Source organism: Opisthocomus hoazin, chromosome 6 (genome assembly GCF_030867145.1).
Source record: "Opisthocomus hoazin isolate bOpiHoa1 chromosome 6, bOpiHoa1.hap1, whole genome shotgun sequence".
Taxonomy (NCBI): domain Eukaryota; kingdom Metazoa; phylum Chordata; class Aves; order Opisthocomiformes; family Opisthocomidae; genus Opisthocomus; species Opisthocomus hoazin.
The window spans coordinates 2932868-2959150 of record NC_134419.1 but is presented as its reverse complement, the minus strand read 5'-3'; the positions used below and the strand labels follow the sequence as shown (position 1 = coordinate 2959150).

The 26283-nt window shown below is 47.1% G+C and overlaps 1 protein-coding gene across 1 annotated transcript in view; it reads left to right on the top strand.

Annotated features, from left to right (window-relative positions):
* Positions 1 to 24852, top strand: part of ROR1 (receptor tyrosine kinase like orphan receptor 1) — a 178038-nt gene extending 153186 nt beyond the window's left edge. Inside the window, exons 5-9 of the mRNA XM_075424307.1 lie at positions 10039 to 10166; positions 11371 to 11688; positions 12582 to 12827; positions 17109 to 17320; positions 21868 to 24852. Of these exons, the coding sequence (XP_075280422.1) occupies positions 10039 to 10166; positions 11371 to 11688; positions 12582 to 12827; positions 17109 to 17320; positions 21868 to 23292 (2329 nt within the window). The 3' untranslated portion in view covers positions 23293 to 24852. The remainder of the gene's footprint in view (positions 1 to 10038; positions 10167 to 11370; positions 11689 to 12581; positions 12828 to 17108; positions 17321 to 21867) is intronic.
* Positions 24853 to 26283: the final 1431 nt, after the last annotated feature.

The following is a 26283-nucleotide window of genomic DNA, read 5'->3' as shown; positions in this document are numbered from 1 at the left end:
GTGTGTCCTTTGTGATATGACCTATTTGTAGTCCGATGTGTATCCTCCTGGGGTCCAACAGGGAGAAGCGTGCGTTCTTCTCCTGCTCCTACATCAAGAAGTACCAGCCTCATGCAGCACCGAGCAAACCTGTAGTAGCTCTCCCCTATGGCAATGCTGTATAATACATAATATCAGCTTCCTGGTCAGACAGGTCACTTTTAAATACTTTTTGTGCATATGAAAGCAGTGAGATGTTTGGTTAAGGAGCTCCGTTGGATCTGGTGGCTCGATACCACTTGTACAAAGAGAGCTGCACCAAGCGGCGGTGGCTGGGGCGTGGGTGGCTGATGGAGATGCGGCAGTCGCGCTGTAGTACGCTTGGAGGCTGCTCATAAAATGTGTGTTGAAAAAGGTCCCAGTTATTAGAGGTTTGGACAAAAATCCGAGGGATGGGGCTGAGGTGCTTACAAGAAGAGCCTGTCTCTGGGGTTTGGTGTTCAGCTTCCCGGCGCGGTGCCCGAGGGTTGCTCCCTCGCCGTGTAGGAGGTGGATGTGGATGTGATGTGGACCGGTCCTGCCTGTCTGCTCTGAGGACCATCAAGGCGAGGGCCTGAGCCCGGGCAAGGCGGAGGAGGAGTCTGGTATCGCTCAGGGCAGGGCGGCTGCAGCCGATTTATGGGGTGAAGCTGAGCATGGTTCCATCAAAAACCCCTTATCTAAAGGTTAATGCCTGATGAGAGGTGGATAAGGAACGTGTGTGAGATCACTGCAGCTCCGCGAGGGAATCCAGCAGGAGGGAGTGTGTTTTTCTGTATGTACAAAGGTTTGATAGAGGCAACGTTTAGCACTTGTAATGTTATCCTTCTTGACTGCTCTTCAAAAACATTTTACCTTTTTTTTTCCTCTGCATCTAGAAACTTGGACAAACCGACCTTCCGAACGTAACCTTAAAATAGCTCTGTCAAACAACACTAAGTGCAAGAAGTTTCCTGCCATTTCCATAACTACGAGCATATGATTTGCAGTTCATCACTGAATAATGATGTAAGAAGTCTGCCAGGAAAGATCCGAACGCCGTTACCAGGGCTGTGTCCTAAGCAGCTGCAGCTGCCGAGCCAGCGCAGCCGGCTCGCACCCTCGCCTGCGCGAAGGCCCGGTGACTTTGCAGGAGGAGCTTGGGTAGGGAAGGGGTTGTGAGAAGGTGTTTAAGAGGAGAAAAAGAGTGAATCTCAGAGGCTAGCTTAGTCATTTTTGGTCAATGTTTAGATCAAATTCGTGGCCATTGTTACTGAGCTTTTCTAGGCAGCTTTTGCTTCGCCGAAATGAGTCATTTTGATAGAGACACTGTAAAACTTTCTCATGATGACAAACACACAGTAACTGCTTTGGTTCATCCTTGCCAAGGGATTAATTGCGTGAGAGATGTGTTTTGTTAAGCTTCCAAAGCTGCGGGTGCTGCCGCGCTGCCCAGATGAGGTTAGCAGAAAGCACACGTCACCGCTCACCGGTGCTGTCTGGGTCTCTGCCTCCCTTCAGCCCCGACATCCTCGAACGAGAAGCGACCTGGGGAGGGGAGCGCAACGCTACGCAGCCCCGAGAAACGCTCAGGCCAAGGTGTTTGGGGAACTGTAAGATAGTGGGGGGGTCAGGGAATTTTGTCTGCCCCAGTTTTAGCGGAGCGCAGCCGTAACATGGCCTCAGTGCTGGCCTGGCTGGCTCAGTGCCGTCCCACGTGCTAAGCTGGGCTACACAGCAGCCCAAGCTCACGTTCATTTTGGATATTTTGGATGCTTTATCCATCTCTGCGTCAGAGGCATCATGTTGAACCAGCTATCAGCCTGCAATGTGAGCTAACAACTAACTCAGTAGTTACTTAGGCAGATCGTATTTGCTTATTGAATTTTATTTTTATTATTTTTAGGACCAGATGTATCAGTGGTGCTGTGGGACTCTGTAAATTTAATGGTGTCAAAGGACAGCATTATTCATTTTTGATTTTATGCCCATGCTGTTCTAGTGAACCATTTAAACCCTAGCTGCCCTGTGACTTTAAAGGGGTGTCAAAGCCGCAATAGCTTATATTACACAGAACTTTTCCTTAAATTACCCGGTGACGTGCAAGTCTGAGCAATTCTCTTCTTTTTGCAAAGTAAAATGCAGCCCTCATTTCTGAAATATTGTTATGAAACAGAGCCAATTTGTTCCCATTTTCAAAGGGAGGTACAAGCAACAAGGGTTTTGCTCTTCGGAAAGTATGACAGAGTATTATTCATCTGTTTGCTTTGAGGGATATCTGCCAAGTTGAAAACTCCTTTCGTTTTATTCTGTGTGAAGCTGGAACACGAGTATGGAACAAAATACAATTTATTTAACACTGCACAAATAATTTATACAGCATTCTTGCACGTACAGAGGGTGTGTTGGATATATATAACAATAAAAGTAATTTATTGATACACCCTTTAATTACCAGCGAAGTTTTCTAGAGCCTGTTTCTTCCCTCGGTGCTGTCGCCTATCAGCATTCATTAGGAACTCAGCACCCTCCGTGACCCCGGTTTTAGGCTGCAGATTTGTAAGTGCGTGGTTCGAGCGCGAAGCAGGACCCTTTCGGTGCAGGTCTCGCGAGGGCGCAGGAGCCTCCCCCGGCGCCGTGCCAGGGTGACGGGAGCTGAGCCGGCCGCTCGCACTGCCGTGGTCCCGCTGCAGCAAGCGGCAGTTTCACCTTGGAAGCGAAGGGTATAAAGCACTTGGTTGTCTGAACCAGGCAGCGTTGGCTGCGTTTTCCCATCCGTACTCTGCTGTTGGATATAAATTATTTAGATAAACAGCTCTGACTGGTTTAGTGCTATGGGAGAACTTTTTTTTTCCAGCAGGACAAAATACGTTTCACATTGTAACTGAAAAAAATGTCTGGACAGTCTTCACACAGAGCCAAAGATACTCAGTCTCCACTTGGTAGATCTCGGAGATAGTGCACTGTTTATTTGCTTTTGCTCTTCAAATCAATTAATATTCATAAATCAGCCTGGCTTTGCCCGCACACCTTAATCCCGTGCCGGCTTTACATGGCCGTCTGCCAGTGTCACTGAATGTTACGATGTCCTTTACCCTGTGGCTTTATTAATCCTCACTGCCTCTATGTATGCTCCCCTGTTTACACTGCTGTCAGCTAGAGATTTGGTTACCAAAATAACAGTAATCCGATGATCCCATCTAACCAACTAACTAACTGACCTAAGCGTAGGTATGTGTTGTAGTGGGCTGGTGTTGGAACAGGCATGGGGAGGGAGAGCGATGCTCCCACCTCCTGTCTTGGGGCACTCACAGCATTTGGGACTTGGTCTTGCCTTGTCCTACATCTCTCCTTGGCCCATTTTCGCTCAAGATATCAAAATTAGTCTTGTATTTATGATTCTTTCTCGTTGGGTACTCATTCAAATCCTTCTTGAAGCAAAAGGAAAAAAAATGGGGGAAAAAAAGGGAAGAAAGAAGTCCATGGGGTGTGGTAGAAAAGACAATTACACCATCTTTGGAGTATGTATTTTGAATACATTGGATATTGTAAAAGTAAATACGACGTGATCTCACAAGGTTCAGTTTTTCTAATAATTTATTAAAGACTTCCAAGTGAACTCGTGTTAAAGCCTGGTTACCAAGCTTGTGCTAAACTGAGTTCCTGGACCTGTTGTTGACATTTGCTGGGAATGTTGTTTAGATTTGGGCAATTTCTGGTAATTTAGAATAAGACTGGCAAAGAAAAGTCTGGATGCTGGGAAGTGGACTTTGCTGGAGCATCTTGCAGAAGTGGTTTGCATTTACGAAGCAGACTGCAGAGCCTCGTTGGGGTGGGGTGGGTGCCGTGCCACCCCTCCAGGTTCAGCTCAAGCCGATGAGAAACGAATCGCGACCTGATTGTTATTGCTTTCCTGCCGCGGCAAGCTCCTTTGCCTGCTTTGCGTGGGGATGTCTAAAAGGCTGCTGCTGTTTCAAATCAGAGGCAATGAGAAATTCCCAGTTTCGGGCTGTAGCAGAAAGGTGCTGCGCTGGGAGGCAAATCAACCCTTGGATTCACTGGAGCCGTCACGCCACGAGCAGATGAGATGTAGAGATTTCTCCTGATGCAGCCCATGTAACCACCTCCTCTGGGATCCCAGTGCAAAGTCAGAGATTTTGGGCTCCCTTTCCCTTTCCCTTTCCCTTTCCCTTTCCCTTTCCCTTTCCCTTTCCCTTTCCCTTTCCCTTTCCCTTCCTTTCCTCTTTCCCATTTTCACGCCTTACTGTCTCTCCCATAAGAAACAACCCTCTGGGGAGCTGCTGTGAGCGAGTGGCTGTCTCGGGAGCGCCCGCTGCGCTCGGTCCTGCTGCCTGTTGCTGATCCTGCGTTCGCCTGGGAAGGGCCAAGGAGTTTGTGGCAGCGGGCAGCGGCAGACACCAGTAATGGGGTAACCGTCACCTCCATCGCATGGCGTGAAGCACCCCCGGTTCCACCACCACAGCAGTGCGGCAGTGCCAGGCCCAACGACGGACGGTGTTCGAGTCTCAGACCCCTCCGCCTTTTCGCAATGTGCTTTTTTTGTTCAGCGTAAGACCATTGCACAAGGAGCTGTAAGCACTCTTGCTTTCATGCTCACCTCTTCAAGATGCCAAAGTCCGATGGAGCGAAAGAGGGTATCCCAGATGGAAGAGGAGGCTCTCGCTGCACGGTTAGGTAACACCGAGAAAGCCTTTGAGAGAGTCTGAGTGAGAAGCCAAGGGAAGGAGGAGAGGTATGAAGTTGGTTTACTATTTTGTTACCACTTCAGTATGTGAAAAGCTGCTAGGGATCCAGGGTTGACAGAAGTAAATATTGCTAGCACAAAGCAAAAGATAATTAAAGAGGGGGAAATGAAGCCGAGTGGTGACGGTGAATTCTTTGTCAGTTGTTGGCAAATTTTTTTTGTGTGCTGTGACTTGGTCTCTGTTTCTGGCTTCACCTACGTGCCCCTTGTTGAGGCCTTTGCCATCTTGAGCTACATGTGAAGGACAGGGTCCTTTTACTCATGCAGGCACTTACTGATACTCGGATGTACCCAGAGAGACGTGACGTAACTTATTACGGTGCTGATCTTTCTGTGCAGCCTCTGTGATCCGTAGAAAGGCAGACGCTGGTCACGTCTGCGCTGATGAAGACCTGGTGCGTCCCGTGTTGGTGCAGGCACTGCGTTAGGTCAGATTGCGGTAGTGAGTTGTTGCAGACGCCCTGCAAAGCTCTTGCTCAGTCTTCTGTAAACTTTGTGCGATCAGATACTTAAAGACGCCTGAGTATAGTGTAAATTTAATCTGCAGTACTATTATTACTACAGGACGCCAGAAGTATTGTCGCAGGGCGAGCTGCAGTGGGACCTCAAGTCAATGGGCAAGCTCCAAGACAAACGTCAAGGCTAGAATTATTTAAAGACCCAAACAGAAAACAGAGTGGAAACCAAATCTGAAAAGAAATTATCTCAAAACACAACAGTGCTGTATCATCTATCGATCATTAAAATCCAGCGCTTTCCTTTCTCATGCGTAGTCTTCACGGAACGGTCGCCAGGGCTTTGTGGGGTGCAGGCAGCCGAAGAAGCGGGAGTTGGGTGGCGTGCAGCACCCAGACCCCGAGAGCTGATGCTGGGAGAGCGGCTGAGCTGCTCCGTGGCTGTCGCTGAAGCTGCTCCTGCAAGCCAGCATCCGTGATTTTCAACCGCTGGCTGCTCGCCTCTCTAGTTTGGCAGAGAATTTGCATGAGTGATGAAGTCCATCCTGAACCACAGAATCACAGAATGTTAGGGGTTGGAAGGGACCTCTGTGGGTCATCTGTCACTCATCTTTCACTTCAAGAAAGATGAGGAGCTGCTGGAGAGTGTCCAGCGGAGGGCTACGAGGATGAGGAGGGAACTGGAGCATCTCTCCTACGAGGAAAGGCTGAGGGAGCTGGGCTTGTTCAGCCTGGAGAAGAGAAGGCTGAGAGGGGACCTTAGAAATGCCTCTAAATATCTGCAGGGTCAGGAGGACGGGGCCAGACTCTTTTCAGTGGTGCCCAGCAACAGGACAAGGGGCAACGGGCACAAACTGAAGCAGAGGAAGTTCCATCTGAAGATGAGGAAGAACTTCTTCCCTCTGAGGGTGACGGAGCCCTGGCCCAGGCTGCCCAGGGAGGTTGTGGAGTCTCCTTCTCTGGAGATATTCAAGCCCTGCCTGGACAAGGTCCTGTGCAGCCTGCTCTGGGTGACCCTGCTTGGGCAGGGGGTTGGGCTGGGTGACCCACAGAGGTCCCTGCCAACCCCGAACATTCTGTGATTCTGTGATCTACTCCAACCCCCCAATCAGCAATGCCTAGGGTTCAGACTGACTGCCATTTCATTAGGATTTAAGCTTGTCCATAAATTTTAGCACATTAATTGCTGAATCAGCCCGAATTTACCTCCTGTTTGAGCCTAAGGGCCCCATCCTTTCTCTGGGGGTAGGATTGGACCAGGACCGTGAAGCAGGTACATGTTTGAGCAGTGGTGCTGTGATTCATTTACAAAGAGCGTGTGAGGTACGCAGAACGGGAACTGTGTCAGAGGAATCGGCGATCTCAGCCCTGATCCCAAGGAACTGCTCTGTGTGTTTTAAATCCAGCGGCCGAGGTGGCTGCTGGTTGGCAGCAGGAGGTGGGGATGTGTCTGAGCCAGGTAGGAGCTCTGCGTGCCGTCGCGGGCTCCGTGTCGGGCTGCGGCTCTGGCTTTGGGTGAAACATCTGGTGAGCAGAGGGTGTTCAGCTCCAGTAGCAGTCTGCTCGGCGGGAGATGGTCTAAGATGGAGAGCCGGTGGGTGGCCCCCCCCCAAAAAAAAAGGACGCCCAGGAAGGCCCTGGGTACGAGATGTGAACGTTTCCATCCCGAGCCATGTCAGGAGCGAGGGAAGGGGTGAGCCGTCACGAAGAGGTGCAGAGGCACGAGGTGATTTTGTGTGCCCCTGACCGGCTGACGAGGGGTGATACAGAAATGGAGCCCGGGAGCGAGATGTGGCCACTGGTTCGTTGACGAGCACGTGTCAATAACTGCACCGCAACGACGTGTTAGCGGCCTGCGATCAGGACTCCTGTCATGGGAGCTGCTGTTCTGAGCCGCTGATAGCTGTCAGGAGCGACAGATGAACGTCAGGGCCCAGAGCTTCCCTTCTTTATCGCCATGCCTCGGTGGAGCAGCTCAGGAAGCAGAGCCCGGGGGCTTCTGTCCTACTCTGATGTTCCTGTTCCTTTCGGTTTGATTTATCCTTCAGCCCCGTTATGGAGCTGATTTCCAAAACCATTCAGACATTGCCTGCTCCATTTGAGCTACCAATCTTGTATTTTGCCTCTGTGAATTCAAGGCTGGCGTGCAGCCCCCAAGCCACAGTTGGTGGGCTCCAGGCTCTCCTCTCTAATCTTCACCTTCTGAGATTATCTCCAAAATCCCGCTCCTCGGGGCATTTCCACCCGCGTAAAGCGGTGTCCCTGCTCACTCGCAGTCCTTGCTGCGTGCAGCTATTGCAGTGAAATCTTCTTTAGCTCAAAGGTGAGTTTGCTTTGTTGATACGTTGATCGCATTCCTCCTGGTTTTGTCTTCTCTATCTAGTTGTGTGCTTAAATTGCAGTGCTTGCTCGCCTTCAAGAGCAGTTGCTATTAGGCGTAGTCCCTGAGTTAAATTCTGATATAGATTATAATAAAGAATAAAATAATAAGAAGATATATCCTACTGGGGGATTTGTTGATTAGAGGATGGAGACTAGACCTCCAGAGTCTATAGTAGCTATTGTGGTTTTTCAGCTCAGGTTTTAGCTGTTTCGTCTTCTCTTCAAGAACCAACAGAGTGAAAATATTTTCGCTAGAGCTGACTCCACGCAGAAACACCTGGATGTGGTTGTGTGTCTCTGTTTACGTCTCAGAGTATCAGGGTAGCTTCAGTTATCTGAGGCATCTCAGCCTACCGTTGCTCTAGTTAGTGAAGAGTTTAACTGGTGGTGTAAAGGTTGAGCTTTCGCAATCCAATTTTCAGTGTACTTGGGAACATCTTGGGACCATCATCCAGTGAAGCCTGGACGCCTTCCCGTTGACCTCTCAATTGATATGAGATGCTGGTGGAATGAGGTTTCCATCTCTACCATCCCTCTTTCCTACCCCCCTGTCTTCACAGTCATAAATTACTGCGGTTAATTCTTGGTGTCTGGCTTCTCCGTGTGAACTGGAAAACGACGCTGCGTGAATCCTGGGACGGTGCTCTGGGGCTGGTAGCCGAGGAGTGCCGGGAGAGGTTTGGGGTGTCCTGGAAGGCGATCCTGGCCCTCCTTCCCACTAATCCCATTAGCTGGCCCTGGCCTCGGTGACAGGGCGCTGGGGAGCCGGGCTGCGGGCTGGCCGCTTGCTCTAAGCCCTGCGCACAATGGAAGGGTGACTTCAAAGAGGCCAAATGTGATTTGCATTTCCAAGCTCTCACAGCCAAGGTCTTCAGGAGGGGATGAAAGTGCCTTTTGTTGAACTTAATGGCACAGCTGATTAAAAAAGCTCTGATTTTTCCCTATTAATGGCACTGTCAGATTCCACTGTCAGATTCCACTGTCAGGCTTTCGGCATCTGCGCGAGGATGAGTTCTGCAAAAAGAAGTACACGGAGAAAGTAACCTGTTTATGTTCATACTTAGGGATGTCCCAATATCATTTTTCCTAGTTCGAGAGCCATGTAGTAGCTGTCTTGGGTGTGTACCAGCATGAACAACAAAGAAATTATCAGCAAATGTTCATTAGGCACCTCCCTTTGCCAGGGCCTCAGCAGGGCCGAGGTGTCTGTCTTCCCAGAAAACGGGTCCCAGGTATCTCCCAACTGGATTCTTAAAGCACGAAAGTGAAAGGGCCGATTCGTGCAGCTGGGTGCGTGTTTCAGTGATCACGCATGCAGCCCCCTCCTCGAAACAGCCACGAAACTCCCTGTTGTGTGCCGGCGCTTGGCTGCTGGTTATCTGTCCAAAATCAGCAGTGACTGGTCTGGCCTTCAGAGGTTTGGTAATTTCCTTTCTTTGCTTTGTTTGAAGAATACGGGCAAATAATTTCACATCTGGATTTATGTATTCAATGTCTCCTATATTGCATAAAACAAAGCACCTAATGAAAGAAATCTGTCTGTTTAACTCCTGCCTTAGCTTTGGTTCTGTTTTAGCAATAACTGTTACCACACTCGCGGAAGATTGAGGAAACATTTCCTCTTTCAAGGGTATCAGTGCTGGGAGGGATTTGATTTTCTGTGTACACTTTAAATTCTGTCTCTGCTAGCATGACTCTTCCTGCTATGTTTATCAATATTAAGTACAAGTTTGGTCAAAAATAGAAACCAGCGTGTTAGCTGCTTTAAATAAACGTAAATCTTTTTTTTTTCAGGCAGTTTATGTTTTCTCTTCTAATCAAGGCTGGGTATATTCTGTTTTTTTCAGGCAGTTTATGTTTTCTCTTCTAATCAAGGCTGGATATATTCCTGAACATAGCCTTCCCCCTCACGCAGAACGCATTCATTCCATGCAACAGTAATGCCTATTTTGTCTGACCTGAAATGCCACTGCCTGTTTTTCCCAGGCAGCTTGAAGCTTTTTTAACAAAGAAATTTTCAAGATCTTGCTGAATATAAGGATATAATCCTTATAATTATATAATAATATATATATAATATAATTATATAATAATACAAGGGTTATATCCTTATATTCACTTTGGGCTGGTTTGTGAGATACTGAAAGCTACCTGCAGCAGTATGGGAATCCTTTGAGGTTCAAATCATCCAGGGCACAAAGCCCGTGCCGTGCCCCCTGCGCTACCTAAAGACCATAAAATCCCTTATCAGAGGCTCTTAATGGAGGGGACGGCGGCGCTGGGTGAGCGGCACCCAGAACGAATCGCGGAGCGAAGGCAGCCGCAGCAAGCCCCTCGCGTCGGCCGCGAAGAATGCAAGGGCCAGCTCCCTGTAGTGATGTTTTGTTGCAAAGTCGCCTGTGAAATGTTTCACCCTTTTGTGTTGGTGATTGGTTTCAGTGACGAGTATGAAGAGGACGGGTTCTGCCAGCCTTACAGGGGGATCGCTTGCGCACGATTTATTGGAAATCGAACCATTTATATGGAGTCTCTGCATATGCAAGGTGAAATAGAAAATCAGATTACAGGTGGGTAAGAAATGCGCTCGCTTCTTTCCCAAGAAGCTCTCTTTTCCCAGAAAGCTACTGGAGTTTTACGAACTGCAATACTATTTTTATTTCCTCTGTATCCTGTCTTGCTGTGAGCTTCCCACCACAAAGCTCGCCCCGGGCTCTTGCGTTGTGCCGTGTCAGTGGAGGGAGTGGTCTGAAGAGGGACGGTCTGAGCAGCCTCCATCCCTCTGCTGATCCAGCTCCCCCGAAAGAAACTAAAATGTTATTTTCCGAGGAGAAGGGGCCGTGTATCTACAGCTTCTGGGAGTGGCTCAGAGCCAGGCTGCCTTGCGCTGCTGTTACCCGAGCAGATTTTAAATGCAAAGGGACACCAGGTTTAGCTGATGATTACGTGGCCGAGGTCATTTAGGAGAGCCATAGGTGCTACACGAGGCTGTGTAAATAACCCAGCAGGTAGTGTTTTCCCTTTAGATTTAGTAAAGAACTGCTTTCCATTGGGTTTGTGGGAGATGCTGTGCTATGGGGATGCTGAATTCAAGCTGAGGTCTCATAAATATCAAGGTACTTCTCTGATTTTTTATATACATTAACCTTGGCCAGATCCTGGCCAGTAATTGTCTTGTTTATATTCAGAATTTCTCTGGCTGTCAGAATATTCCAAATTTCTCTTCCCCTAAAGCGTTCTTCCTTCATTTTGTAACGGCTTTCAACATTGCGAAAAAGACTTTTGCGTTGCTCACAGGGAAGGCCAATGGCTTCTGTAGAGCCAACAGTTCATAATCTTACGCCACTTTGTTTGAAAAATCACTTGGAATATTACGAAAGCTGTCATTTTCCGTGGAGCAACTGGTACTGTCATCCTGCAGCCTACAGGGTCTTTGGTTTTTACCAGTTGGGCAGAAGGCATCCAAATATTATATGACTTTGCAAACCGTTATAAATTATTGGGGGAAAAAAAGTGTAATTAGGTTTGGGGTTTTGGTAACGTGCTTAACATTAGTCCTGTGTTGAAAACCAGCTGTATTTTCTCTGTCAGCGAAATCAGCGTCGTTAATAACTTTTAACGTAATTAGTGCTCTGTGTTTCTGGAAGGCCCGTTCATCACCTGCACATCTGAAAGTAATAGTCGCAATGGGAAGTGAGGGTTATACTGGGAAGGCAAGAGCACAGGAATAAAATTCCCACCGGGTTAAGTAAAATCCTTTTGTGTATTTTACAGCTGCCTTCACCATGATTGGCACTTCCAGCCATTTGTCGGATAAATGCTCCCAGTTTGCTATTCCCTCGCTGTGCCATTACGCCTTCCCCTACTGCGATGAGACTTCGCCAGCTCCCAAGCCGCGAGACTTGTGCCGCGATGAATGCGAAATTCTGGAAAATGTCCTGTGTCAGACCGAGTATATTTTTGCAAGATCTAATCCCATGATTCTGATGAGATTAAAGCTACCCAACTGCGAAGATCTTCCCCAGCCAGATAGCCCCGAAGCTGTCAATTGTATCCGGATTGGGATTCCAATGGCAGATCCCATAAATAAAAGTAAGTGAAAACCGTCTGAGCCTCTGTGCTAGAAATACGACTGTGAAAGGGTTGGCTGTAAGGGCCTGTGCAGCAGAGCTGGAGCTAGTGCTGGGCTGCGAAAGCTCCCAGACGCCGTGCTCCTGAATTACCCCGTTCCCGCAGCTCTCCCCCAGCTAGTCCGGAGCAGGTAGAAATTCAGAAATACTTTTTCAGTTTTGTCTCTAGCTGCCTATGGGCTCACGCTAAATGCTATTTCATGGTTTCAGGGCTTTTCTAATTAATACAAAGTAGGAAACAATGACAGTGCAAGCGTCTGAATACTGACGAACATCGGTATCTTCAGCCTCTGGTGTGCTCCCGCAGCAGCCCGGTGTGCTCCAGCAAGACCCTGGCTGTGGTGCAGGGGTGCTTGGCAGGAGGAATATTTGCAGGGGCCGGGCCCATGGCTGCCCCTGCCTAATGCAGCCTGATTTTAGGCATCGGCTGAGCTCGCTCTTTGATCAGGCTGCAGCCCGTTCTCAACCCTTATACATCTCAATAGTCAAATATAAAACGTGGCTCCCACAAATTCTCCACCTTCATATGAAAATAATGGCTGCAATTCAGGCTCCCACTGTAGTTTTTACTTCTTTTGTGTATCTTATATTAAAAACGCTTGGCATAAGCTGTTTTCATTACAGAAGCATAAGCTTTAAATCCTCCCAGGAATGTGAATGCAAAGCAGGCCCTGAGTTACAGCCGCAGCAAATTGGGAGCCCGTGCTCCCAAACCGGGTTTCCCGGCCCCGGGCCAGCAGCAGTGCGCCGGGGCTGGGGGATGCCGGCAGCTCGCTGCGGCCCTCTGCCTCGCCGCCACCACCTATGGCTTTGGATTTTTATTCTTTTTTTTTTTTTTTCTTTCTTTCTTTCCAGATCACAAATGCTACAACAGCACAGGAGTAGATTACCGGGGGACGGTGAGCGTGACCCGGTCGGGGCGGCAGTGCCAGCCATGGAACTCGCAGTACCCCCACACGCACACCTTCACCGCCGTCCGGTACCCCGAGCTCAACGGGGGTCACTCCTACTGCCGCAACCCCGGCAACCAGAAGGACGCCCCGTGGTGCTTCACCTTAGACGAGAACTTCAAGTCTGAGCTGTGTGACGTCCCGGCATGTGGTAATTACTGGCCTTCTTTATGTTCCATTTTGGCAGGAAAAGGGGATCCGTTTTGCCACGTCCGTACAGCCATCCTGCGAAACAGGACCTCGGGGGAGCTGCACGCAAAGTGTTTTCTTGGAATCCCTGAAAAGGGAGCTGTAGGAAGGGCAAACTGCAGGGTGTGTAGCTAAAGCCACATCATCCCCGCCTCGAGGAGACCAAGCATCTACTGCCCATGCCACTGGCAAAGTGGTGGCACGACAACATTTTCCTGGGGAATAGCTGGGCACCCCCCAGAAGGGGCTGAAGCAGGAGCGCGTTGCCAGCCCGAGCGCCCCAGGCGTTCCGGGTAGCCCTTACGGTCAGTACGACCCCTCAGAACCAATGAAGTCAGGTCACAGAAGTTGAGCTGTTCACGCCGATCCGCAGAGTGGTTATAAAACGTTCCCCGTGTCGCTTGGTTTATGAAGAGCCATTTTCATAAATGCAGACCTCGCTTAGCAAAGCTCAGGCCTTGTTTGAAAAATAGAGATGATCTTGTCATATCCTCTTAGCTGTATTTTAAGTTTGTGTTTACAAAACTGCCCTGGTGCATTTTGGTTTGGCAAAATAAACAAAAACAGAGATCCAGCTCTCATTTTATTCTGCTTTCCTGAGACCTGGGGGAAGTGGAGGGAAGACCTGAACGAATGGTTCCTAGTTGTTTTATCTGCATTTAAAAATAACAATACCGGTAGCGTGCCAAGGACAAAATACAGCTATTTGCATGGACATGCCAGGAGGGCACCCAGAAACGTTCTGGAAATCCACGGTACGAAGTTTCACACAGAATTTTATGTTGCCTACAAGCCGTCCCAGTAACATTACCTTTCCCCTTGGAAAGGAGATATCTTTTGATGTTACTGTTCGATAGCCAGAACCAAATTAGATTATTTCTGGTTATGGTTATGAGCATTCCTGCAGCGAGACATGTTCTGAGCCTGCTCCAAAGTCTTTTTCAATTAATGGAAAGATGGGAATCGATGCCAAAATGGCATCTAAATTATGTTCTTACTGAAAGAGTAGATCAGGGGAAAGGCAGACAGTCTGGGCTGTATCACATGCATCTCAAACCCCCTCTGAAATTCATGAACACTTTTTAGAGTCCTGCATCTCTTTTGCTATTCAGTGCATTTAACTTCTGTTATTTTTCTTCTTAATTAGGCACAGTGATAGACCGACTGCACAAGAGTAGTTCAATCTATATAAACTGTTCCAAAGATCTTTTTCAGCCCCTTGGTACAAAAATCTGGACCTAAGTAGCAGTCAGCAGGCCTCCCCTTCGCGTCCTGCCGGCCCTTGCCTCTCCGCCCCGGGAACGGCGGGGCTGCAGATGCCGGGGCTGCTCCCGCTCAGCAGCCGTAGCTCAGCCCCGGGGGTCTGGGCAGCCGGGTTTGGGCAAGCTCGGGGCTCTCTGCGTGTCCACCGCCAGCGACGCTCTTCAGCTTGCTGTACTCCGCTGCGCTGTCGCTGTACGACCTTTCAGCCACGTGTATTTTGTGTTTTCCTCAACTTCTGGATAACTAGGTAATGAAGAGTTGATGGGGGGGCTGCTTGCCAGGCCCCCTCTAGATGGGCTCTGAGATCCCAGCACTGGCTCAGTCTTTCGAGCTGAAACAGCTGAAAGCAGGAGACTTTTGGACGTGTTGCAAAATTCTCCGGTTTGAGCGTTTTTCTAGATAGCAAACGAGATAGGCTGGCTGGCCGGCAGAATTCCTGACAAGGGTTTTAATTACCTCTCACCACTGCCTTAAATGGTACTCACTGTTCAGCTGGGTTGTTATTCTAAATACAGACAAACAGAGCTGCATCAGGTGAGTAGTAATTTGTTAAATGCTAATCTTCACATTAAAACCAAAAAACCATGTGGGACTTGCATTCTGCTGTTTTTGCACTGGCTGAAAGAGCCATTTCAAGCACATTTTAATAAGGATTGTGCATTCTGCCTCACCAGGACATGCCTAGATGGGAAATGGATTTAATTAGGGTGGCTCCCAAGAAACCTATTAACCTAATGAGGCTTCACAGTAGGGGCTGCTACTTAATAAGAATAAGAATTCCCTTTGACTGGAATAGCTCAGGTGATGAACCAGTGCCCAGGTCTCCATCTGCCTCGTGCTGATGCTTTCTTTTCCTTTCTTCAGCTGTATCTTTCAGTTGTCTCACAAGCTGCAATAGATCCTTTCATGAAAGTTTGTCAACCTGAACATAGGAAGATGTGAAACATGGAGTAATTCGAGCGTGAGGCTTAGCAAAGACAAACATGAGAAGGTTCTGAAGGAGAGGGGAAAGGCACTGACTGTGTGTCCGTGCTTGAGGGCAGCAGCTCACGAAGGAAACCCACAGTGGGTCCACGCTGCAGAGCTGGACGTTCACCAAAGACAGGGCGAGAGCACACACTGCCCTTCTGCTGGGCACAGGGAGGCTGGAACAGGGACACTGCTTTGGTCCTCTCTTGTTTCCCAGAGGCCGTAGAAATGTTTGGACTATCTCTCCTCTTAATTAAAAAACAGATGGCACAACTTCATCTAAAAAGAGTGGTTGAAAAGGAGCGTGGGGGGAGCAGAAGGACAGTGCTAGCCTGTAAGAGGAGAGGGGTTGTGCAAAGTGACATCCAGAACCACTTGAACTTTGCCTCTGTCACAATTTGAGTCAAACCCAAGCTTCAGATCAAGTTCATGTTTAATTAAGCGCGTAAGAGAGAGCTGTGTGGGCTGCTCAGCACTTCTACAAACCCAGCCTGGAAAACACAGACAAACAAACTGAAGTGACCCTGTAGGAATAATAAAACATTCCCTGTTCTGCCGGAATGCACCGAGCCTGATGCTGCCACAGACATTCGCCATCGCCCTCGGACATGGCCAGGCTCCGGCCGCCAGTCCTGCAGCTCAAGGTGATCCTCAGAGCTCCCGGGGTGCCCTGTAGCTAGTGTGTTAATCCGTGCGTAATTATACCCTGAACCTTATGAATGCTCCTGGGAAATACCGGGGCAAAGCAGGCTGCAGCGTCCCCCAGCTCAGAGCAGTCAGGCTGGAAGGGAGGTCCTTGTCAACACGAGCGGGTGAGCTCCTTCCCGAAGCTCCTGCTCCTCTCCCACCACTCCTTCCCTCCAAGCAACGTGCTCGGTGGACCTGGGGCCGGCTGGAGGGAGGTGCGTGTCTGACAGCCCCACCACGCCTTGCTGGGCGCTGGTAGAAGAGGGCTTCATGTTCTAAAATTACTCGCTCCCTAGCTGTGAAGAGAGCTGTGTGCGGAGGGAGCAAATCCCGCAGCGAGCATTCGCACTGTGTCATAAACCGGCTGCCCGACCTCTTCCGGATCCTTCTTTTTTATCCCTGCTCTAGCTTTCCTTTCAGCTCTCGTTGCTGTGTCCGGTTTGCCACCCTGCTCAGATGACCCGCTGTTAGTCTATAGCTGGTAGAGGGGTGGGTTTTCCCATTAGCCAGTTAATCCTATTAAGACCAAGTCCTCAGTATGTAAGGGTTTTTTTAAAGATTATGCTACAGCTTTTGTCTGTGTTCAGACTTTCTGAACCCTTTTCCTGACTTCAGGGGATAAAATCCAGGACTGTTCTCTCTAGTTCTTGCCATTTCCATGCATTTCCTCCCATTTCCCAGGTGTTCTCCATTTCTTCTGCTCTAGAGTTCTTAATGGTCCTGCTCCTGCACCTACAACTAGCTAGAAAAGAAGTTTTCTGTTGCACATGTTCTTTGTTCCAGTGCCGCGGAAATGCTTGGACCAATGCTAGGAGATGTTGAGAACCAGAGGCTGGAAATACATGGGGGGATAAAACTATCATTTTTTAATGGGGCCCCGCATTTCTGTTGGATTAAGGAAACTATGGCATCAAAACCTGCTGTACATACTAAAATAAGGAGTCCATAATTCCACCAGAGCCTTTCTTCCATACGTTGTGTTAGGAATTATCTTTCTGTGGACCTGCATGAGACCGTTACTTCATTTTGCCCCAGGCAATAGCAACCTCGCAGCGTTCAGCTGTTTCGTGACCGTAAGAAGGTTTGAGCTGACGTGCTGCAGGGAAATTGTTCCTGGCCGTTCTGTGTTCTTACAGAAATGTGATTAACAAAATTAATTGCTCTGTTCATATTAAGGAAATAAAACAGCATTCAAGGTGGATTGCAGTAATATGGCTTGGATGTTTTATTCTTCTTAACACTTCTAGTTGCCCCAGGGATGTATTTGACTCTGTGGGATACTTAACTCATTACTTTGGGGTTTTTTCTGATTTTCTGATTCCAGATTATAAGGATTCCAAGGAAAAGAATAAAATGGAAATCCTGTATATCCTGGTGCCAAGTGTTACTATTCCCCTGGCCATAGCCTTGCTCTTCTTCTTCATCTGCATCTGTCGCAACAATCAGAAGTCGTCCTCCCCTCCCGTCCAAAGACAGCCAAAACACGTAAGAGGACAGAACGTGGAGATGTCAATGCTCAACGCTTACAAACCAAAGGTAATCCCTCACTTCTGCTTCAACATTTGCTGTCCGTAAAGGCAGGGAGTGAAATGCTTTAATCAACTCAGCGCTGAAGTATTGAGCTGATTTCCAACTTGAAGTTTCTGCTGGTGCCTTTAGCTGTAGTTTTTGTAAGGACTTCTTGTCAGCAGCGTAGCAAGCGTGCTGGGCCTGTGCAGGCAATTCCTATGGGTCCATGTGTCTGGATAAATAGGAACTGGAGTATTTCTGTAGTAAAGCAAGCAGCCCCTTACCGAAGCATCTCTAAATTGCCTCGTTTAAATTAGAAAGTAGTGCAGATCAAGATGTGATTAAGCATTTTCTCAAGAGGGTTTTTCCATGGGTCTGCTGTGGTCATATGTCATCTTTCACTCAGCTGAAACCACTTTGGAAATATTCGTTCCTTATATTTTCAGGCTTACCCGTTCTCTCGGTTAAGAAAGAAATCACAGAATCACAGAATGTTCGGGGTTGGCAGGGACCTCTGTGGGTCATCTAGTCCAGCCCCCCTGCCGAAGCAGGGTCACCTACAGCAGGCTGCACAGGACCTTGTCCAGGTGGGGCTTGAATATCTCCAGAGAAGGAGACTCCACAACCTCCCTGGGCAGCCTGTTCCAGGGCTCCGTCACCCTCAGAGGGAAGAAGTTCTTCCTCATGTTCAGACGGAACTTCCTGTGCCTCAGTTTGTGCCCATTGCCCCTTGTCCTGTCGCTGGGCACCACTGGAAAGAGTCTGGCCCCGTCCTCCTGACCCTTCAGATATTTAGAGCCATTTCTAAGGTCCCCTCTCAGCCTTCTCCAGGCTGAACAAGCCCAGCTCCCTCAGCCTCTCCTCGTAGGAGAGATGCTCCAGTCCCCTCATCATCCTCGTAGCCCTCCGCTGGACTCTCTCCAGCAGCTCCTCATCTTTCTTGAACTGGGGAGCCCAGAACTGGACACAGTACTCCAGATGGGGCCTCACCAGGGCAGAGTAGAGGGGGAGGAGAACCTCCCTCGACCTGCTGGCCACACTCCTCTTGATGCACCCCAGGATCCCATTGGCCTTCTTGGCAACAGCCTCAGAAATCTGCCTGCAGTTCAGGCTGGCACAGCTGATTCATAGCAGCTCTTGTTGCTGGTATTGTTTTGCTTCACCATAGTCCCTGGTTCATGAATCGTTTTTTAAAATCACTTCAGATTTAAGCATGATTAACCTCGAGCTCCTTGTTCATTGGCAGGGCAACCAATCTGCAAACCTGCACGGATCACCCGCTTCAGGGCTGTAACTGCCTTCTGCCACCGCCGGGCAGAATAACGCCCTGGAAAGAGTATTTGCCTTGTTTTTCACAGCAGGGCAATTCTCGTCAACAACGTGGTAGAGATGGTTCTTTTGAAGCATTTCAGAGTGAGAATCAATATCTGTAAGTGATGAGAATGGAAGCTGGGTAGTCTGTAGTATCGGAAACACTCAGACATGCCTATGAGTAAGCTGTTCTTTTTGTTAGAAAGCGACGTAGCAAAATGAATCCAAATTCAGATTCTGTGGAGTTTCAGCAATGTGAATTCTAACCTTCAGCTGTTGCTGCCGTAGGTAGTCTTTCATCAGAGCTGGTCACTCGGCATCTGGAAAGGTTACACTTGTACTTCAGGAGCTGTGTGCTCCATCTCTGGGTAAATTCTGGAGTCGTTTTCTTCTCAAGTTCAATAAAGCAGCTATGGGAAACCGCTATTTCTTGCTCTGAAATGTCCAGTTTATGGGATTAGGTTATAAAGCGTTAATTGTGGAGGCCTAGGGATGATGACTCCAGGAGCTGTGTCCCGTGGGATCCAGGCAGAGCGGTGTAAGGGGCCGGGGTGGACAGAGCTGAGCCGTCCAGGCAGCAGTCACCCTTTCGGGGATGCTGCCCCGTGCGTCTCACAGAATCACACACAGAATGGTCGGGGTTGGAAGGGACCTCTGTGGGTCACCCAGCCCAACCCCCTGCCGAAGCAGGGTCACCTACAGCAGGCTGCACAGGACCACGTCCAGGCAGGGCTTGAATATCTCCAGAGAAGGAGACTCCACAACCTCCCGGAGCTGCAGTCTCGGCACAGCAGGGATGGACATGGAAAGTTGTGGCAGAGGAAACCTCCAGCTCACCACCAGCTAAAGAGCAGGAGAGTCTTTTGAAGTCAGCGATAAAAGCAAACTGGAAGATGCAGTGCTGCTTTTGCCCATTAGTAACGCAGACTGCACACAGAGAAGTCGTTACCCAGCCTAACACTGGGATTCCTGTTTTAAATGGTGGTGCAGGCACCGGGCGCTGGTGTCGTGGTGCCAGCAGGACTGTCGTGCGGGGTGTCTGTTCGAGGTGATCAGACAGAGTTTGATCTATCGTTGTATTTTAACTCCTCAGTCCCCCACACACTGAGTGAGTGAATTTATGCTCGTTTTCCTTTAAAGTTCTTAATTTCAGCTTTCGTGTAGGGTTTGGGTAGCTGTGTATCAACACATTGGTAATAGAACTGAAACCATTTAATGAGGTAAGTGTCAAAACTGCGTCTTGCATCCAATCTCCGGAATATTTTGCTAAATTTGGATTTGCTTCTTGGTCCCATTTCTACTAGATATTTGGGATACAATCTCAGCTAAGCTGAAGATAATGGGAATGCCAGCATCATTTTAGGGAGGTCACATTTCCACCTAGGCTGCCGACACACGGATGCCTTCTGCACACAGCGCAGGAAAGCAGCTTGCCCAGAGATGTTGGCAAATACAGACCGCGCTGTTTTCTTTCAATGTTCAAAGTCATATGCTGCAAAAAGCTTCCCATCTTATTTATGCTAATTCTGTATTTTCCTACCGGGACACCCAGCTCTGCCCATCTCAAATGTTTTGATTGCCTTTCAAACAAATTTTAAAAGAGAGGAAGTAGAATCCTGTTTTTAAATGCTGTATCCAGTATTAATGTCAACGTTGGGTGAAAACACGCTTAGGCTTCAAGCTCCAATTGAGGTAGATGCGTGTTTGCTTGTACAAATAAAAATGTTAGCATTTCATCCAAAAGCCTGTTTCGGTTTTTAAGGGATTTTAATTGCCTTCAAAAAACACAGTCAAATAAGCTCGTCTTGTCATTCACCTGATGGAAGGAGCCAAGAAAGAGATAGAGGCGGTGGGCTTCGCTCTTCCGGCTCTCCCTTTGTACTCCGTTTACTTTGGCGTGCTGCCTCGTATGTATTTTACACTTCTTTACATTTTGTACACCGATGTATGACAAATACTTGTCAAACAAAAACTAAGCAGATTTATAACCGCTTAACTTGAAGTGATCCCTTCCTGCCAAAACTTTATGACTTCATTTTCTTTCATAGTTTTCCACTATGTTGGTTCAAACAGACGAACCCAGCCTCAGGTCAGACAGAGGTCATTTCACTTTCATTACTAAAATATAATTTACAATATGCCAGACCTAAACAAGTTTTAGCCTAAAGGATTTGTATAATATAAACCATCTGTTCCTCAACAATATAGCTAATTTCCTGCCATCACCGTACAGTCTACTGGCTGCCTGCTTAAATGGCTCTATCATTATTATTATTATCATTATTATTATTATTATTAATGCAGTATTGTCTAAAAGTTGTAAGTGGTCAATACAATTAGGATTCATTTATTCTAAAACGCCATTTTTTAATGATTTTTTAAAATGTCAGTTCTTTTCCTGTATTGCCACTGTAAAGCTGCCGTTATATTATTCCAGGAATGCAAATGCTAATGTTTACACTAATTTATAAAACACGGATCCCAAACTCATTAGCCTTAAATTACTACCTACGACTGTACCGAGGACCCTGAATGAGTGGGTTTGCGTGTAGGCGTTACAAGCACGTGTGGAAGTTCACGTCTGAATATGGCACAATTGCTTTGTGGCCTAAAAGTGAATATATGCACCCAGAATAACAACAGTTTTTAAAAAGTTTGCCTTTCTTATTTGACCACGATCTCCTTTTCCAGGCAAGTGTGAAGAGAAATAGTCGCCAGTGTACACTGAAGGGTTAATAGCAAAGTTGAGGAAGAATTGGCTACAAGGACATGGTTTTTAACAAATAGTTTTCTGCTGAAACTTTAGGCCCTGGCCCAGAAAACACTTCAGCACGTACTTACTTGAAGTATGTGCATTGCCTCAATTCCTGAAATTAGTCAGATTCAATTATAAGTATATGAATGCCCAAGTATATGAATACCTTTGCTGAAATGCTGATGGTTCCTGCATATATTTACATCTGATACTTACTACTTGTATCTGATCTTGTGTGGAGGGTGAAAAGTAATATGAAATGTAGTTTTGGAGCTTGGTGCACAGAGAGTAGGCGGCCGTCAGCCCTGAGCTTTGCCGCTGTCAGATGCTGGTGTCCCTCAGGCTGTACCTGGCCTGGGGCTGATGCCACGTCTCGCAGGGCGGAGCAGGATCATGCCCAGGTTAGGCTGCTTGGCTTTCAGACTTGCCGTGCGAGAAGATATTTTACTTAAAAATATGTTTTCAGTCCTGTTTTTCTGACTTGTTTTTGCTGTCGTTTCTTTAACAGAGTAAGGCGAAGGAGTTGCCTCTCTCTGCTGTTCGTTTCATGGAAGAACTGGGTGAATGTGCTTTCGGCAAGATCTACAAGGGACATCTCTACCTTCCAGGCATGGATCACGCTCAGCTCATTGCTATCAAGACTCTAAAAGACTTTAACAACCCCCAGCAGTGGGCAGAGTTCCAGCAAGAAGCGTCGCTCATGGCTGAGCTCCATCACCCTAACATCGTTTGCCTCTTAGGTGTTGTCACCCAGGAGCAGCCGGTCTGCATGCTTTTCGAGTACATGAACCAAGGAGATCTCCATGAGTTTCTGATCATGCGATCACCGCATTCGGATGTTGGATGCAGCAGCGATGAGGATGGGACTGTCAAATCCAGCCTGGACCATGGGGATTTCCTGCACATTGCAGTCCAGATTGCAGCAGGCATGGAGTACTTATCAAGTCATTTTTTTGTGCATAAAGATCTCGCTGCTCGTAACATTTTAATTGGAGAACAGCTTCATGTGAAAATTTCAGACCTCGGACTCTCGAGAGAAATCTACTCGGCAGATTACTACAGAGTTCAAAACAAGTCTCTCTTGCCAATTCGCTGGATGCCACCGGAGGCGATTATGTACGGCAAGTTCTCTTCCGATTCAGATATTTGGTCATTTGGAGTTGTTTTGTGGGAAATATTCAGCTTTGGACTTCAACCGTATTACGGATTTAGTAATCAAGAAGTCATAGAGATGATCAGGAAAAGACAACTGCTGCCATGCTCTGAAGACTGTCCTCCCAGAATGTATAGCCTGATGACAGAGTGCTGGCATGATCTCCCATCCCGGAGGCCACGATTTAAAGAAATCCATGCCAGGCTGCGCTCGTGGGAGGGTCTTTCAAGTCACACCAGTTCTACTACCCCCTCCGGTGGGAATGCCACCACTCAAACGACTTCCCTCAGCGCGAGTCCCGTTAGTAATCTCAGTAATCCTAGGTACCCTAACTACATGTTCCCAGCGCAAGCAATACCGCAAGGCCAAATCGCCGGGTTCATTGGACCACCGATACCTCAAAACCAGCGGTACATCCCGATCAACGGGTACCCCATTCCGCCAGGATACGCTGCTTTCCCAGCTGCCCACTACCAGCCGCAAGGTCCACCCAGGGTGATCCAGCACTGTCCTCCACCAAAGAGTCGTTCTCCGAGCAGCGCCAGCGGGTCGACGAGCACAGGTCACGTCACTAGTTTGCCGTCTTCGGGATCCAACCAGGAAGCGAATATTCCTTTGCTGTCTCACATGTCAATTCCCAATCACCCAGGGGGAATTGGAATTACAGTTTTTGGAAACAAAACTGAAAAACCGTACAAAATTGACTCGAAGCAGTCTTCCCTATTAGGAGACTCCAGTGTCCATGGACCTAATGAATCTATGATTTCAGCCGAATTGTAAATAAGCGAGGCCTTTGTAAATAGAACTATTTACAATACAAACTAGAAAGTCGTAGCAAAGATTTATATTCAAATATTTTATTAAAGATTCTTCTGGTTGTTTAACAGACATTGCAGCGAGTATCTTCTGTGAAGTTCAACTGCTTAACAGGATGGGCAGACTCAACCAGACAAAGATCGTTGTGGTAGGAATACTCAGCTTCGTCAACGGACGTGTTGTTTCTTGAAATGCCACCGACAATTCAAGAAGGGGAAGGGGGATTTTTTTTCTTTTCAATAACAGCCTTTTATCATACGCTTTTCCCACAGCTTTTAAACCTCTGGTGTTGTTTAAATCACAGAAACTTTTTTTATACTGAAAACTTAGTTTAATATTTGTCTCTTTTTTAGGAGATGCAAATATTCGGAGATCTACTGGGTGTGCAATTTCAGTTCCAATAGCTAGGTAAAATATTTGTAAATTTTGCAGTCAAGGATGATGTTTCAACTATGTGATCTGAAAGCTGAATAAAATTACTTCAGGTAGCATTTTGGTCTTTCGTTAAGTTGGGAGTGTGAGTCCAGATTCAGACCAAAAAAAGTCATTTATATGACAGCACAATAGCTTGAGTTATCAACTTGCGGGCTAGAAAAACCATCTGCTATTGGCTGCTGAAGATGGCTGGAGTTCTAAGAAATTGCCTTAAAGGAAATGAAATTAAAGGGTTTTAATTTCAGAACCTGAATCAACTCATTCGAAGATAACATTTCAGAATCTAGTAGTTACAGCAGAAATTTTATATCCTTTTGTTGCTATGCAACTGTTTAACGGAAAGGCTCCAAAGCGCAATTTTTTGGATGACAATCAGTTTTCCCAGGATTATTTATTGTTTCAGATCGATGTGGAATTTCAGTGACCATGGCTCCAGTAACCCTGAAAAAAGGGAAACTCGCATTCCATCGGGCAGCAAATCCGTGGATAGCAATTCTGTCTATCAACTCTAATAATGTGAATTAGCGTTAACTTTCGACTTCCAAATATGACATTTGTACAATTACTAAAAGTTCATTCAGGTATAAGCAATCTAGATTATTCATTTGAAACCACTTTAATGAGTTACAAAAGTGCTGTGTACGCCACAGTTTTTCACAGACTTTTTTGTACTGAATAGTATTTTTGTTGTACACAGAACGAGAACAATCTTTTGCTCAGTTGACAATGTTGTACAATATGACTTTATTTTTATCTTTTTGCACAAAAGTGTGATAATGTTTTGTACAGCAGAAGTGAAAATACATCTCTGCATTTTATACCTTGGTCTCTTTCTTTTTATTTTTAACGTGATGTAGATGTTCTTGAAATATATTATGGTGATATTCAGCCACTACCTTATACAAATATTTTTCTTTGTTTTCACTGCATGCGTTTAATCACTGTATTACTTGATGATTGATTTATTAATTATGGGCATTTCAATTAGGCGAGCATGAAAATGTAACAACAAAGGCTATTTTATAATAAAGATATGTGCATTTTTGTATTTCACATGCCAGAGATGATATTAAACACTGATTATTTTATGCTGCTGTTTATTAAAACATCGTTTTAACGTAAACATATCGGAATTTCCTCCCTCTTGGTGTAAGACAGTCGAAGAGTTCCGTATTTGACAGAGAGCTAAAATCTGCTCGCTGGGCTCGGGTAGGGAGTCTGCTGAAAGGCTCGCGTGAATGGGACGTGAGCGTTGCAAAGAATATTTACGGACAGATTACTCGGGGGTAACACACAGAGGCTTTGATGGATGTTTGACCGTGCAAGTATTTGCAGAGCACCCGAAAGGAGTGGGCTGGCCTAACTGCCCTGCATGACTGATGCAGTCTTGGCTGCGGTCTTCTCGGTGCCATCCAGCTCCGTACCAAGGGCCAGCGTCACCCTTGCAGCCCCTCGCTGAAGTTTTACGTCCAGCTGCATCGTATGAGCTTTCGTGGGACATCGTGTTGCTGCACCATCCGGAGCTGTCGAGCTTCCTCTCCGTCGCACAGGCGTGAAACCATGCTTGCAGATTAAGAACAATCAGTAATTATATAGTAACGACTTTTGTGACTTCTGAGATACTTAATGAACCTGAGATACTTGTTTCCATGTGGATTGAATTTACATCTGGATCAGTAGCGAAAATATGTTATGTGTTAGCTAAAATTTCATTTTGACTCTGGATTCAGACAATAATTGCATCTCATTAACTTCTATATCTGTGTGACGTTATCAGACTCAAATGCTAAGTTCTTTTTGAACAGAGGTGTCTTACAGGAATGGAGGAGATGTTTTTCTCTGAGCCGTAGCTATTGACATAACCGGAGGTGAGGGAATTGCTCTTTCTCACGTCCACACACGCACAGATTTGCAGCGCTCGCTTGGCATCTTGTTCAGCAGACAGTAACTGTGTTGTGGTTCTCGATCCATCTTTTCTCTCATCTACTCCTGCCTACTTTTTTGAGTGGTTGCTTCAGTGCAAACACTTCTTTTGCATCTTTAGCATCAAATACACTGAAAGAAGCCTTTTTTTCCAACCCATTTTTCCTATGGGATTTCTTAGCTTGTACCATTAAGTGCTTGAAATTTCAACAGTGCCAGTGTCAAGACAGCCTGCCACTTCATAAGTATCTGAGCTCAGAAACGGAAGAAACTACATGCAGCCAAACGAGTGTGTGGTCCTTCGGTTATGCTGTTCCTGCAAAATCTTCAGTAAAGAACACGCTGCATATGAAGTCAATGGAGAAAGAAGAGTCTGTGTGCCATGGTTTGATTCTGTGATTCTGTGATAGTTGTCACACAGACATCTGTACAAAAACATGGCTGAGACAGATACTGAGATGCCACGATCAAAGAAAGCACGGTATTTGCTCATCACTGTCAAGCAGCAGCCTTCACTGAGTGAAAGTGTGAAGAAAATGGAAGTGTCTTCAGGAGGCTCTCTTTTCATCTACACGGGCTGGAAAAGACAGCCATGGA